At 31.4% G+C, this 16,701-nt stretch overlaps 1 protein-coding gene across 1 annotated transcript; it reads right to left on the bottom strand.

Moving 5' to 3' along the window:
* Positions 1 to 13,198: 13,198 nt before the first annotated feature.
* On the bottom strand, positions 13,199 to 15,698 carry LOC106328193 (calmodulin-like). Its single transcript, XM_013766583.1, has 3 exons — positions 15,507 to 15,698; positions 14,752 to 15,121; positions 13,199 to 13,397 (listed from the first exon to the last, which is right to left on the bottom strand). Exons 1-3 carry the CDS (start codon positions 15,580 to 15,582, stop codon positions 13,214 to 13,216), a joined length of 630 nt encoding a protein of 209 aa, XP_013622037.1. The 5' UTR covers positions 15,583 to 15,698; the 3' UTR covers positions 13,199 to 13,213.
* Positions 15,699 to 16,701: the final 1,003 nt, after the last annotated feature.

Genomic DNA, 16,701 nt, shown 5'->3' with positions numbered 1-16,701 from the left:
TGAGTACTCAACCTACTCCTTCTATAGACATGTTTTCACAGATTTCTGGTAGTAAGATACAGCTCTCAGATGGAACAGCTTCTACGTCTAAACCTCAACCTCATCTTCTAACTCATATGCCCTCTGACACTCCACCATCAGGTACCAAAACTAACTCTCATTTTGTTTCTGCGGGAATGAAGAACGGCCTTACTATTTCAGCTCCTACTTGGATAATTGATACTGGTGCTAGTTGCCATGTGTGCTCTGACTTAAAAATGTTTCTACATACTAACTCAATTAACAACAAATTTGTCACTTTACCTGATGGAACTCGCATTTTGGTTACTCTTTCTGGTACTATCAAACTTAGTTCACGACTAACATTGATTGATGTGTTGTACATTCCACATTTTAAGTTCAATCTTTTAAGCATCAGTGCTCTCACTTGGAATACTCAAATGACGGTTTTGTTTTCATCAAATGCTTGTTATATTTTTCCTGATAATCCTTTCATTAAACTTCAGGAGTGTACTCACGATTACATGATTGGGAAGGGTAACCTCCACAACAATCTTTATGTCCTGACTGCTCCTGCTGCATCTGAAACTCTTCTGTCCACATCTTATACCGAATCATTTGATTTTTACGAAGCTCTTTCTCAACAACACACGCATACTCATGATCTTTTCAATGTCACGTCTGAAGTTTGGCATCAACGTCTTGGACACCCGTCTCGACAGAAGATACAAGTTCTTTCCAAACTTTTAAAACCTCTTTCAGTTAAACATGATCATTCTGATTTGTGTAAGATTTGTCCTTTAGCAAAACAAAAACGTATTTCTTATCCTTCCAATCCACATCTTTCAAAGGAACCTTTTGACTTGATTCATATTGATGTTTGGGGTCCTTTTCAGACACCAACTCATGATGGATACAAGTATTTCTTTACTTTGGTTGATGATTGTACTAGAGTTACATGGATATATCTTTTAAAGAATAAAAGCTCTATTTCTCATGTGTTTCCTGAATTTTTACAATATGTTAAAACACAACACTCATCTAGTATTAAAGCAATTCACTCTGACAATGCTCCTGAACTTGCATTTAGTTCTCTTCTTAAAAGTCATGGCATTGTGCATTTCTTCTCTTGTCCTTACACACCGCAACAAAACTCGGTAGTTGAAAGAAAACACCAACACATTTTAAACGTTGCTAGAGCTCTTTTGTTTCAATATAATGTTCATTTACTTTATTGGGGAGAGTGCATTCAGACTGCTATTTACCTTATTAATCAAACTCCATCTCCTCTTCTTCAGGACAAATCTCCGTTTGAAATTCTAACTAAACAAATCCTTCTTATGATCATCTACGAGTTTTTGGCAGCCTTTGTTTTGCTTCTACATTGTCAAAAGATAGGGATAAGTTTAGTCCACGAGCTTCTCCATGCATTTATTTTGGTTATCCAAATGGTTTTAAAGGTTACAAACTTCTCCATCTTGATTCACACACCATCTCTGTTTCCCGTAATGTTGTGTTTCATGAATCAATCTTTCTTTTTTCAAAACATAAGTCTTCAGATCAATATTCTCATTTCTTTGATCAAGATGTTCTTCCTTTACCTGTACCAGATTCACCTTTTCCTGCATTCTTTGATCTTGGAAGTGACATTACTAACTCTGACCTTTTCTCTGATTGTTCTGAAACTACGTCACACAACACTTCTTCTCAAGCACCTACTCATTCTTCTTCGGTTTTACCAGATAGTGGTTCTAATTCAAATAGTTCTTTGCCACAAACTCAATCTAAACGGCAAACAAAAGCCCCTGCTTATCTAGATCAATACCATTGTTTTCTTCTAAATAAAGAACCTGTTCTTCCTGACACTTCTAATCATACCACGCCTTATCCTATTTCTTCATACCTTTCCTATGATAAATTTGATGAAGACCATCGTAACTTTCTTCTGAATATCTCAGCTTCTAAACTCCCTAAGACATATAAAGAGGCTGTTCTATCTGAGGAGTTTAAGAACTCCATGAAGTCTGAGATGACATCTTTGGAAGACAGTGGCACTTGGTCTGTGTGTCAACTACCTCCTGGAAAACAACCTGTTGGCTGTCAATGGATTCATACCATCAAGTACAATCCTGATGGAACTATGGAGAGACATAAATCACGCGTGGTGGCAAAAGGTTATACTCAACTGGAAGGCCTGGATTACTTGGATACGTTCTCACCAGTGGCCAAGATTGGTACACTGAGACTTTTGTTAGCAGTAGCAGCGGCTAAGAGTTGGTCGATCACGCAGTTAGATGTGAGCAATGCTTTCCTCAACGGTGATCTTGATGAGGAAATCTATATGAAGCTTCCTCAGGGCTATGAGGAACTGACAGGGAAGAAGGTACCGCCAAATGCTGTCTGTAGGCTTCACAAATCTTTGTATGGGCTCAAGCAAGCATCTCGCCAATGGAATCACAAGTTATCGGAGGTGATTCTTCGTGATGGTTTCAAGCAAACACATTCGGATCATTCACTCTTCATCAGATATGTGGATAAGATATATCTTGCAGTCCTCATCTATGCTGACGACATACTGATTATAGGCAATGATGATTCAGCAGTTGAAGCTTTCAAGATGGTTCTGAAGTCTGCGTTTAAACTTCGTGATCTTGGACCGGAAAAGTACTTCTTGGGATTCGAGATTGCTAGAAACCAGTCAGGAATTTCTATCAACCAACGGAAGTATGCTTTAGAGTTACTTGAAGAAGCAGGTCTCTTGGGATGCAAGCCTCTCTCAGTTCCTATGGAACCTAATCTCAAGATGTATATTTCTACTGGTACTGCTTTGACAGATTCTGCAATATACAGAAGACTAGTTGGTCGCTTGCTATACCTTACCCACACACGTCCTGATATCACATATGCGGTTCACAAGCTTAGTCAATTCATGTCTGCTCCAACAGATTCACATCTTCAAGCAGCTATGCGTGTCTTACGGTATCTCAAGAATGATCCAGGACAAGGCTTATTTTACTCAGCATCTTCTCAACTTAAACTTACTGCTTATTCAGATGCTGATTGGGCAGCGTGTCCGGACTCTCGACAATCCATCACTGACTACTGTGTTTTTCTTGGCGATTCTTTGATTTCTTGGCGATCCAAGAAACAACAGACAGTATCAAGAAGCAGCTCTGAGGCAGAATACAGAGCAATGGCGGATGCTACTTGCGAGTTGATATGGTTAACGACATTGCTAAGTGAGATGCATTGTCCAACACAGTCCCCTGCTACGCTGTTCTGTGACAATCAGTCTGCTCTTTACATTGCCTCTAATCCAGTCTATCATGAAAGGACGAAACATGTGGAGATCGACTGCCATGTTGTGCGTGAGAAGCTACAGAGTGGATTCCTAAAGACGCTACATGTTAAGTCTGACTTGCAGGTTGCTGATATACTGACCAAACCAGTGCAACCAGGACTCTTCAAGAGTCTCATATCCAAGATTGGAATTCACACTGTGTGTCTTCCATCTTGAGGGGAGGGTATTAGATTATTAGAATCATATGGTTACATAACAAAATCATGTGGTTAAGTGATTGGTTTAGCTTCCTTTTACTAAACCGGTAATGTATATATATAGAAACTGGTACATTGTAAACATTGAGTTTGAGTAAATACATTTTCACATTTTCGATCTGTAACTAACTTTGGGTCATCTTCTTCGACAAGCTCAAGCTCTAATAGAACTATAAAAGCAAATTTAAGACTTGAATCACACTCTAATTATTATTGTGTTGCAGCACATATCAGTTCTGTCTTTAACCACCGGGTGCACCAGCTTTTATCTGAAACACGGTATGTTACAAGTAGTCTGCTGATACATTTTATTTGATTTCAGTAGTTCACATATTAGGACGAAACATGTCTGATATTAAAATATTTGTGTGACATGCATCTTTGTGAAATAGCATGAGAGACTTTTCCAAAGGACTTAGATAGGTGTCCGCAGTAAAGCTTTGGCTACAACTAGGCCTCGAGTTTCTCTAACGGCTTGTGATATGCGAGATAGAGCGTGACTTACTAACCAGGTCATTTATTTTGTGTTAATCTTATCCTTTTGCGTGAAATTTCTTCTTTTTGCAGAGATTAAAGAAGGGTCAAAATAATAAGGAAAATTTTAAGGGTTCACAATGCCTTTTTACCCTCTTTCTAAATTTAACTTTCAAAGCAATATATATTCATTTATTTGATCAGATATTTTATCTTATTAGTCTGTCACACTTTGAATCCAAATTACAAATATCATATGGTTTATGAAAAGTAAGCTCACCAATTTTAGGAAGCATTCGCTTGAGGGCTACAAAGAGATATACAAGCTATCTCCTGACATTGCTTCGTCAAACAAAATCTCTTCTTTTTTCATGAAAGTTATATTTTCTTTCTATGAAGTATTGTTGTATATATAAAATATTTTTGGTTTCTGCACAAAAGAAAATCCTCAAAGATCATGTTAGTGTTTAACATGGTTCTCTCAAAAAACATAGAATGTATTTCCTTGCGTTTACATCATCATGATCTCCTCCCTCTCTTCCACGTGTAGTTATGTCGTAGAGAAAATTGAATTAAGTAAAAAATAATAATTTTAAACCATCCAAAATATAAATTATACATCCGTCACTTTTTCATATACACATTTATCTGAAATACTACATTTTCCAGAACAAAAATCTAGAAGTACATTGTTCTTCTCTCAGATAATGATTATAGTTTATAAGAAACATAAGCTAATATTCTATATGTAGTCCCCTGAAAAGCTGAACTAACAAACTGTTGTTTTTGTCTAACACATTAATAATCTACTTCGTGAATATGACTTTGTAGAAAATGTCAACTTTTTCCTATAATTAAAACAAACTACTTCCTTCATTTTTTTGGGAAATTGCATCTGATTTGTTGCATAAAAAAACAAATATTTGACATGATTACCGGCCGAAAGAAACAAAATTGTCATGAGGAGTACCGGAACATATTCTTATGATTATATATCGTTCACCACTCGCTCAGATTTTAATTGTTATTTATTCAACACTGCCTTAAGACAAGTCAAAACAAATTCATACAGTTAACGAACAATCAATAATAAAAATATAATGTTAAATAGTATAAGTAACCATTTCATTGTTAGTAAAAATAGATATTAACTGATTTAAAAATCAAAAACGAAGTTGTTTTTTAAGAAAATCTAGCATATTCCTCATAAAAATCCAAATAAATAAGATACATGAGTAATAAAATCATAGATAAAGTTCAAATCTATCTTTATTAAATGAGGAGTACAAACAAAAAATAACTGACTTAGAACTTACTTACAAGGCAATGCCTCAGAAATAATTAATAAGTTTAAATTTAAGCACACTTTTTTTTGTTTTTCTTTGAAAATAGTGAATCATAATATTCTTTGGTCTAGGGTTTAGTACCATATGTTCTAGTATTGTATGTGTTCTTAGGATTAGATTTTGGAAAGTTTAAATGGTTTTTTGAAAAATTAAAAATTTACCTATATGTGTTTATTTATGTGTATAGTAAACACTTTTAAGTTTAATTTGATTTTATGAAGTGTTAAGTTAGTTAATTTAGTTTAGGGTTTATATTTAGGGTAGAAGACTTCCTGGAAATCATCCAAACCGTACATAATATTTCCGCCTAAAATTTTAAGAAAAAAATATTTTTCCGCTTAAATATTAATTTTTCAGAAAATAATTTTTTTTTTGAAATTTTACATAAGAAAATATTTAGCTTGACTAGATATATTATTTTACGTATATTTTCATATAAATAATCGCCAGATGTAATACAATATCACAAATGTTAAAGATTATAAAATAGATAGCACAAGGTTTTAAATAGTATATAAAACAATTTTATTATATATTATGATAAAAAAAATTGATCATAAAAATAAAAATACATTTGTGCAAATGCACAAGTCATATATAAAAATGTGGGTGATACAACTGATGATTTACAAGACAAAATAAAATTACTCAATAAAAGCTATAAATTATTATGTTTAGAAATATCATATTATAAAATTATTTAATAAGGGTAAATTATAAAAATATATATTATCAATTATACAAAATAAATACTTATTTATATTATTTGATATAAATTTTCAAAGATGCATGATTTATTATATTCTTATAATTGGTCTAAATGTATATACCTCGACATAATCCTGGACAAATGTTACATTGTGAATCTTTTTAATTATCTTATATTAAATTATTTTATTATATTTAATGTTTTGTTATCAAAGTTTCATATAGCGAAATTATTCTTAGTAAAATATTAAGTTTGAACTAATATCTCAATAGTATATTTTGTAAGTAACATGTTAATAAATATTAATTTTATATTTTATTTTCAATATAACATATATAACTAAAAAATAACCAATAAATTAAAAAGCAGACGAGAAACAATATAAGGATGTACGGAAGAGGAGTATTTTAAAGAAGAAATCAATAATTATATCACAACTCTTTCTAATTTACAGATTGCAGATCAGACTAAATGGATGGACATGGAGATGATTATTAAAAGGAGAGAAAGAAGTGCTAATCAAATTTATTTTACTAGCTTTCCCAATTTATGTTATGTTTAGCTTTTTTACTCTTTTGAATATATATGTTAAACTTGTGAGTGCTATTGCACGATTTGTTGGACCTCGAGCCACTAAAAATGATTCATTGGGCAAAACAGAAAAACTATGCTTATCAAGAGAAATAGTTGCATTGGTACTAGAATGATTCATGAGTTTAATCTGGTTTTGGTGCAAAAAAGTTACGGAGATTAGTACAATTTTCAAATTATCTTTTGACTTGGATTTTGTGTGGCAAGTACTATAAACTTATTTTAACTTTGCGAACTACTGAGATAGATGATCTTTCATATGTATGGATTAGTTTAGCTGCTGCTCTTCTCTGCTAATTATTAGGGATTATACGGAAAATCCATTTGAATTTTGATGTAAAAGCATGAGAAAATTTCAGGATTTCCACTTCACCTGCAAGACTGGCTATGCCAAATACTTTGGTAATCCTAGAATGACAGTAAAAAAAATTATTAGAAAGGATTCAAAGGAATGGAGTGTTGAAAAAAGATTAGAGAACATACAAAAATGAAGAGAAAAACTGAAGATAAAAATAACTAAAAATTAAACAAATTTTTTTTTTTTTTTTTTTTTTTTTTTTAAAAAAAAATTAAAAAAAAAAACAAAATTAAACATTAGAAAAAACAGCTAAAACAATGAAATGAAACTCCAAAAACGGGAAATATGTAGACCTAAGCGGATACACACAGAAAAAAATGTAGGAAATAAATAGAGATTAATAACTAAGAAAAAAAAGTACTCCCTCCGTTCCTAAAAGATCCATGTTATAGTTTTTTCACACTTATTAAGAAAACATTTAAAATTGTATTTTCCAATACATTGTTTTCCTTAATTAGCTATTTTCAATAACTTTTAACCAATGAAATTTTATTAAACACAATTGTATTTTTTGAAAAGTACAATTTTTCATTAATTAATGTCTTGAAAATGTAAAAAATGTATCTTTTTAAAACAAATTGTTTTTATAAAAAATGGATCTATAAGGAACAGAGGAAGTAACATCAAACTAAAGTGTGTTAGTCAAGCAATTCATTTTTGGTTTAATGAATAGTAAACATATTTTATAACAGCAAAATATGTGGTATATGCTAATTGTTTTAGCAACTCATATTCCAAATTTATTAGAAACAAAGGAAAATATTGAAAATGATCAATCAATAAATATTTATAAAAAATATAAAATCAAACAAAATTTTATTTACTTATTTAAGTTTATTTTTTTAATTTTTTTCCAAATAAAATATATAAGAAAGAATTGTTTATAAAAATTAAAACATAAATATTATCCATATATAATGTAATTTCATTAAAAAAAAGTTTACAAAAATAATCTTGATAATAAAGTAAAGAAATAATCCCCGTTTAAAAATTTATTGGTTATATTTTTGTGCAACTTCGTACGGATCATCACTCAATTTTTCTAATTTTATTATTGAAAATTATTATTGAAAATTAACATATACCAAATTATTTTAAAAAAATAAAATATAAATACTAATACATCTAAGATGAAGAACAAAACTAATAGAATGAATACAATTAATTTGATTTAGCTGAATGAGATTAAAATAGTTGTACTTTAATTTGAAAGAATACATGTAACACAATATACCCATAAAATGAGTAATTGGACCAATCCAACTCTTTTATCTAAAATAAAATATTTAAGTAACAAAAATATATTATTATTTATAGTAATATTTTATACATATAAATTGTAGAACGACTCAACATATCAAACTGTTTTAAATCGGTTTGAATTAGTTTAAATAAATCTAAACTGATATAAATTTGTTTAATCAAGCAATAGTGTTAGTGCAAATCTATAAATTTGCGTAATTTTTTTTTATATATATAGTTTTTATAATTCATCAAAATAATTTTATAATTATACAAAAAATATCTAATAAAAATATAAAACTAGATTTTTAGTCGCACTTTAAAAGCGCGTGATATTTTTTTGGTTCGGTTATTTCGGTCTAAAAACAATAACAATTTTTTGTTCAAATTTTTAACATCTGAGTTCTTATGTCTATAAGTTATTTTATGTATCTATTACTATATATACATATCTTCAGTCAAAAGTGTGTGATTTTTTCTTTTTCTATATTCTAATATAAAAGAGATTTTAAGATAATATGCGTATATAATGAGTATTGATATTTTAAAGTATAGAACTGAACGATTAATGTTGATACCAAATGTACATTTTCCAATTCTCCTCATTCTGGATATTTTGGAAAGGTAAGAGATCCATCTTAAAGCTCTGGTCAGTTTTAGTCTGGGTCCCTTCATGGTTGGACCATAATTTTATTCATAAGGCTGATACTCGCAGATGGATAGGCTGGCCAACCTCTGGTTTGTAAAATTCATATCTTCCTAGTCCGAGTAGCTTTGTGGATTATTCCAATTGGGCTTGACACCTTCTTGAGTTTAGAATCTCCATGAAAATTGGTTTCATGACAAAATTCTTCATGGTTGGTGAGATATGAAGTTTTGACTGAACACATATCTAGGCTGGTACTTTGATTTGCTGATTGGTGCATTTGGTTGGCCTTTGATTCAGGTACCGTTCCTGTTCCCACAACACTCATGGATTCAACCACTTTCAAATAAAATTATGGCGACTAGAAAAGACATCTGAGCACTCATAACATACACTAACAGTCAAGGGAGGCAGTTATCACCCTTGGTTTTCTTGATGCGTTCACACTTGCAAGTTTAAAGCTAATGGATATATTATCGTATGTTTAGAAGTATCTTCTTCCTTTTCTGAATAATAGGAGATTCAGAGCTAAAGTCTGTAATTTTTCCATGTCCGAAACCACAATATGTAATATTAGTTTTGTTCCAAAGGTCTTTCGAACTGGGGACTTCTAACACAATGACCAAGATTCCTTTCCAGCTAAAGTTAGTGACCTCTGGTGTTCGAAGATCTTCATAATTGTAAACTTGCCTTTTCTGGATGCATTCACACTTCCAAGCTTTTAAGCATCTTTTATTCTGATCACAAGATTCACAACCACTGCATTCTTTAGACATTCCCAATGGACATGAATAAAGACCCCCATACTTTCGACATAACACTCGTAAGACTAAAAATAATCATCACCTTCTATATTTTTGGCTAAAAGAGCCATGTAAGGCTAACTGTTCTTTTCATTTCGTTTATGTGATTTATTTTTTATTCTTAGCTTAGTTATCATTGTTTAGGAGCCTATAAAAGATCGGTGAAATTACCTGTTTACCATTTTTCATTTTTACCACCTGACATTTTCAAAAATACATTCTTCATTAAGTGGTAAAAGACTCTTACGTCATTGTTCTTTATATATATAATAAATAAATATTTAAATAAATAAAAATCCAAAAAAATAAAAAAAATAATTTTTTTTAATTTTTTTCGAATTATACTATTTCGAAATTTAAACCCTAAACCCTAAAACTCAACTCTAAACCCTAAACCATCAATCATAAACCATATTTTTTTTTTGAAATACGAACCTTAAACCCCGAAACATGAACTCTAAACCCTAAACCCCGAAACATCAACTCTAAACCATAAACCCTAAACCTTCAACTCTAAACCTTAAAACATCTAACTCTAAACCCTAAACCCTAAACTTCAACTCTAAACCCTAAACCATCAATCATAAACCATATTTTTTTTTTGAAATACGAACCTTAAACCCCGAAACATGAACTCTAAACCCTAAACCCCGAAACATCAACTCTAAACCATAAACCCTAAACCTTCAACTCTAAACCTTAAAACATCTAACTCTAAACCCTAAACCCTAAACTTCAACTCTAAACCCTAAACCCTAAACTTCAACTCTAAACCCTAAACCATCAACACTAAACCCTAAACTATCAACACTAAACCCTAAACCCTAAAACATCAACTCTAAACCCTAAACTCTAAACTTTCAACTCTAAACCCTAAACCCTAAATCCTAAACCCTAAAACTAGGGTTTACGTTTAGGGTTTAGAGTTGATATTTTAGGATTTAGATTTGAAGGTTTAGGGTTTAGGGTTTAGAGTTGATGTTTCGGAGTTTAAGGTTTAGAGTTGATGTTTCATGGTTTAGGGTTTAGAGTTGATGATTTAGGGTTTAGAGTTAATGTTTTAAGTTTAGATTAGTTAACCATATGTTTTTTTTTTGTCAAAGTTAATCAAAAGTTTATAAATGTATTTTACCTTACATCAAAGATGAGGGTAAAAGTGGTTAGTGTAAACATGAAAAGTGGTACTTTGAAAATTGTATTTTTTGGCAATTTCCCATAAAAGATTTTGGTCCACAATTTGTAATATTAAGCTTTCGGTTCCTTATATATTAATTGAGGAGCATTATAACATTGGTTGTAGCCACGTGTCTTTACTTTTTTTTTTTTTGTCATCAACTTTTACAGACTCATACTAACTCTTACAAATCTTAGAAAAATTAGTTGGTATATTTAAACATATGTCATACTTTTTATTAAACTAAATATCAAATTGATTAATAGTATACAAAATAATATTTTCCTTTCTTTCATTAAATAAAAGCTATGAAATTACCTAATATGATTAACATATATATGACAATTAATGATTTTGAATAATTAAAATTAGATAACAATTTTTGTATCCTTCATCATTTTTGTTTAATTTTATATTCTAAAAATAAACTAAGAAATCAAATTAATCATAAAAATAAAAGCTACGAAATTACCTAATATGATTAACATATATATGAAAATTAATGATTTTGAATAATAAAAATTAGATAACAATTTTTGTATCCTTCATCATTTTTGTTTAATTTTATATTCTAAAAATAAACTAAAAAATCAAATTAATCATAAAATAAAAAAATTAGATTTTTCTCCTATATTTTATATTTTTAATTTTTCAAAACGACTCTAAATTACTAATTTTATTAAAAGTCTCACATTAAAACATTGGTGATTAATGGTTTAACATTTTTTTGTTGCAACAAAATACAAATGATCATAAAATCATAAGAATAAGAAATTTCATTTAATATATATTCAGATTAAATATATATATATATATATATATATATATGTCTATTTAAATATTAATAAAATTAAACTCTATACCATATAAAAATATTCTAATTTCAAATTTTAAATTTTAAAAATATTGAGACCTTAATATTTTAATTTTAAAATTTGTATTAAATTGTTTAACCGATTATAAATTACTAAAATTAATAAATATCTCACTTTGAAAATTTTGTGATTAATGGTTTATTTTTTTTTGGTACAGCAAATATACAAATATTAATAAAATTATATGAATATGAGCCTCAATTAATAAATATTGATATTAAAATATGCTATATATCTATGTCAACATCATTAAAATTTAATTATATAACATACAAAATAAATAAAATGATTGTTTTTATTTATTTACCAATAAAAATTATTATAAATAAACAAGAGGAATTTTTTTTGATTTACGTGTTTACTCCAATTTAATTGTATACATAATAGTTACTCGCTTCTCAATTATTCAATATATTTATTATTTCATAATATGTAAATGAATACACAATAAATAATAATATGTAAAAGTAATTTGTATATACTGTATAATATTCATTTCACGATTTCATCGGATCCACCTAGTCTACAAGTAAAACATAAATTATTTTGTTTCAAAGGAAGTTTTATTTTTAGTTTCTTAAGTGAGAGATTCACTTCTGTCTCTATTGACCCTCTAAATCCGGATTGTTTGTATGGTTTACTACTCATTGAGAGAGTCAATTATACCCAGAGATTGAGAGAGATGATCAAAAGTTTTGGCCATTATCTCTACACTCGGTCATATTTTGCATAGATTACTGATCATTTTGTTCACCTTTTGAGAACATGATTTTGATTCCCCAGCTGTGTATCATGCACATTAATTTGACTGATTTATACTTCCCTTGTATATTCATTGTAATCCTTCTTAATTTTTTTTTTTTTTTGGAACGCAACTTTCATTGTAATCCATTATTTTGAGATACTCGTACTGAGTAGAAAACTATGTAATCACCATTACTGAAAGTTCTTCAGAGTGTCAAGAAGTAACGATAAAGAATTTTAAAATTCGAAACTCAATACAATCTTTGATCCTAGGATCAAAGAAAGTGTAACGATAAGAAAAATGGGAGAAACGTCCAGAATGCAGATGGAAAACTAATAGAGAGTCTTGACAACACTCTAAAAGGAGTTGAGAAAAGCTCGAATAAATATAGTCATCAACGTATATGAATCGAAGTTCATCTAAGAAACCTAAATCCATTACTCAAACGAGAATTAATGCATTAACTAGCCGAGCTTAGAAGCGGTACTCGCTACACCAAAATTGTTCTCTGATGTCCGTTAGGACAAAGCCAAACAGCTTCACCACTCACTAGCCTACTACATCTTTCGAGAGCAAGATAAATAAGACACACAACATTTCCCCAGCTACTCTTTGTTTCTTTTTTTTTTTGGGTAAAATGTTAAATAACTCCTCTTCGTTTCAGGTTATATCGTGAGCAGCAGCTACTAGTGCTATAGAATTGAGCTGAAAGAAGGGCGGTAGCAAAAGCGAAGCATACAGCTAGGAACAGGAATGCAGTGTGATTCGGAATCCGCGGGTTTCTGTCGGATCATTTGTTTCTCATTTTGTTTTGCATTCTTTGTCTTCTTCTTCTTTGTCTTCTTCTTCTTGTTAGTTGCGCATTTCCGAAGTTTACTGAGAACAAGAAACAATGGAAAAGAGTAGTTGGTCTCCTTGTTTTTAAAGTTTAGAAATGAAAAAGATAAACCAGAAAATAAATAGGGTATTTACACAAGGAAAACAAAACACAGAATAGATTTAAAAAAAAATTACAACGACTAGGATAGTAGTAGGGAAAAAGAAAGGTTACGAGTCAATGACTAGGATAGTAGTGAGTAATCTTTCTTTTTACAACGGATAGAGTAGTTTAGATGTGAAATTTATTAAAATATTTTACAAGTATAATTTTATTATTTCATTAATAAATGTAACTTATATACCAAAACTTCATTTACCATAAAATAATATAAAATTTGGCAAAATACTTGAAACTGTACGAACATAAAACCTACAAACTAATAAAAATATTTATATAATATAGACAAAATTTTAAATAATTGTTAAAAAGAGTAAAACTTACAGATAATTTAACATAGTCAAGAAATCCTAAAAGATAAGCCATGATATTTATAGGAACGGTCAACACTTTATCTCATCATAAATCCAAATATCATATCTCAGTGCAATAAAAATATGTTGTTCAAAACGTGCAATTAAAATATAAAATAGCTTACTTTATCGTAAAGAAAAAGTGTTAACACACTGATAGATTGTTTTGTTTTTATTTTAAAATATAAGAAAATACCCTCAAAATGACACAGAAGAAAAAGAATTCAAAATAGCATTCTTAAAATGTAAAAAAATGTTTTTATTTTATTAAGTTCAAAAAAAAAAATGTTTTTATTTATAATTTAAATAATGAATCAAATATATTTATATATGTATATTGACTTTAGTGATTAGGAATTTAGGATTAACGGTTTAGTATTTAAGGGGTGGGCTAGAATTAAAATTTAGGTTAGAGTTTAAGCTAATCTAATTTTTTTTTTGTTTAATGAATATTATTATTTTTAAAAAGTTCTCATTTTTGTTAACAAGTTTTTTTTGTAATATCTATGAATTTAACCTTTAAAAGATAAGATCTTAGGGTCAATGCCTCTGGTGTGAGGCAACACAGCCTTGTTAACTAGCATATCAATCATACCTTTAAGTGAATTTTTGAAAGTCACAAATGTTATTTTGAGCGGTAAAGGTTTTTGGTAAAGAATGTTGTGTTAAGCGGTGAACTTGAAGTGGTTTTCGTTTGTGTATGGTAAGATCTCAGCGAGGCACGGTAGGAAGGTCGCAAACAAAAAACGAAACAGAGTAACCAAATAATAAAAGCAAAGCAAAGCAAACGAAGGTCAGAATCAAGAAAACAAAACAAGGAAGCAAATCTGTACTTGCTTTTCAGTTTAGAGAGATTGAAAGAAATAAAGAAGAGTCTCACTTTGCCATCATAACTTTGACGAACTCATCATAGTTGATCTGGCCATCACCATCGACGTCAGCCTCTCGGACCATCTCATCAACTTCTTCGTCAGTGAGCTTCTCACCAAGATTAGTCATGACGTGACGGAGCTCAGCGGCGGAGATGAAACCGTTCTGGTCCTTGTCAAAAACCCTGAAGGCTTCCTTAAGCTCTTCCTCAGAATCAGTGTCTTTCATCTTGCGGGCCATGAGGTTCAAGAACTCAGGGAAATCAATTGTTCCGTTCCCGTCAGCGTCAACCTCGTTGATCATGTCCTGGAGCTCAGCTTCAGTTGGGTTCTGACCAAGTGATCTCATGACAGTGCCGAGCTCTTTTGTGGTGATGCAGCCTAAAAGAAGAACAAACACCCAGGTCATATGTCAAGATCGCAATGATGAAGAAAAAGTTTGATTTCTTATTCAAAAAAGAAGTCTACCAAAGTGGCATACAATGTAGCAAGAAACATACAAAAGTCTCTTTTTAAGGCTACGAATGAACGCAATGGTCAATAAGGTAAGCAACAATGCTCCACTAATCGTAGATAAGAAAACATCTACAAAATCAATCTGAATGCTACCATTCGCGAGGATCTGACAGAGAGTTGGTTCAGAAAATCAAATCAGGTAAACAGCCAAAGAAAAAGAGACTTAAAGCAATCAAATACTGGGCAAATCGAAAAGTAGATCTTCCTGGAAATAAACACAAACTGAATAGAAAATTAGGAGATCAGAGACCATCTCCGTCCTTGTCGAATAGGCTGAAGGCTTCCTTAAACTCGGAGATCTGGTCATCCGTTAGCTGATCCACCATGTTTCTTTTTGTTTCTTCCTCGATTCCCTAATCGCGTGATGAGTGAATTGTAGTTTATAAATAAGCGATCGATTCTATTTTGAGTTGACGATCTTACCCTCCCAACTTCTTTTTAGGGTTTTTTCTTTCCTTTCCTCTCTTATTTTCATTCAGTTTTTTCTTACAGCCTCTAACTTTTCTAAACCTCTTTTCTAAACTTTATTTTTACTGATTTTAGACCAAAGATAAAATTAACTAATCTATATTTGGAGAAAATTATTATTTTTAAATTTTGAAAAATTTAAATGAATGGTTGTTCAAAATTTTTTTCAATGAAAACTATTTGAATTGTTATAAATCATATTGTGCATGTCCATAACCGGTCTGGTCCATAAACCGGCCCATACCTAGAGAGAGAGAGACGGCCGCGCCCTAGAGAGAGAGAGAGAGAGAGCCGGTGGCTGGAGAGAGAGAGAGCCGGTGGCTGGAGAGAGAGAGAGAGAGCCGGTGGCTGGAGAGAGAGAAACCCTAGTTCTGGAGAGAGAGAGAGCCGGTGGCTGGAGAGAGAGAGAGCCGGTGGCTGGAGAGAGAGAGAGCCGGTGGCTGGAGAGAGAGAGAGCCGGTGGCTGGAGAGAGAGAGAGCCGGTGATCCTTATGTTTATGAATAAGAAATAAACATACAAATTCTATTCTCTTGTTTTACAACACGTTATCAGCACGATTACGCTCTAAACCCTAAGCTAAAGTCCGAACCCTAAAACCCTAATCTCATCTTGGCGATAAACCCTAAACCCGACGACGAACCCTAATCTGATCGAGAACCTAAAACCCATACTCAAGGCGTTCTCGATCTCAGCACGCGACCTCAGTCCGTTCCTCAGCTCGCGACTTCAGCCTGTTCGCGAGACACGATCTCAGCCTGCTCGACGCGATCCCGTTCGATAGCCAGCACGTTCACGACCTGATAGCTGCTTGCTCCCGTTCACGACTCGTCTCAGCTTCAATCCGTTCGCGACAGACATCAACCCGTTCGCGACCCGACAGCAATGATCAGCTCGCGTTCTTCTCTATTCGGTGGTCCATTCAACCCGACTTGAGGTTTAGGTAAAACTAAAACCTAAGAACCAAACCCTAAGGCAA

This window comes from Brassica oleracea, chromosome C3, assembly GCF_000695525.1.
Source record: "Brassica oleracea var. oleracea cultivar TO1000 chromosome C3, BOL, whole genome shotgun sequence".
NCBI lineage: Eukaryota > Viridiplantae > Streptophyta > Magnoliopsida > Brassicales > Brassicaceae > Brassica > Brassica oleracea.
The sequence above is the reverse complement of the archived record's forward strand: the minus strand, read 5'-3'. Positions and strand labels throughout refer to the sequence as shown.

Bases quoted from the DNA above. Each gene is read 5' to 3' on its own strand.
- LOC106328193 (XM_013766583.1), bottom strand. From the start codon at position 15,582: ATGGTGGATCAGCTAACGGATGACCAGATCTCCGAGTTTAAGGAAGCC. The intron at 15,122-15,506 runs GTCTCTGATCTC...TTCTTCTTTTAG, and splicing joins ATTCGACAAGGACGGAGATG to GCTGCATCACCACAAAAGAG. The intron at 13,398-14,751 runs GTGAGACTCTTC...TCTTGTTCTCAG, and splicing joins GTCAAAGTTATGATGGCAAA to TAAACTTCGGAAATGCGCAA.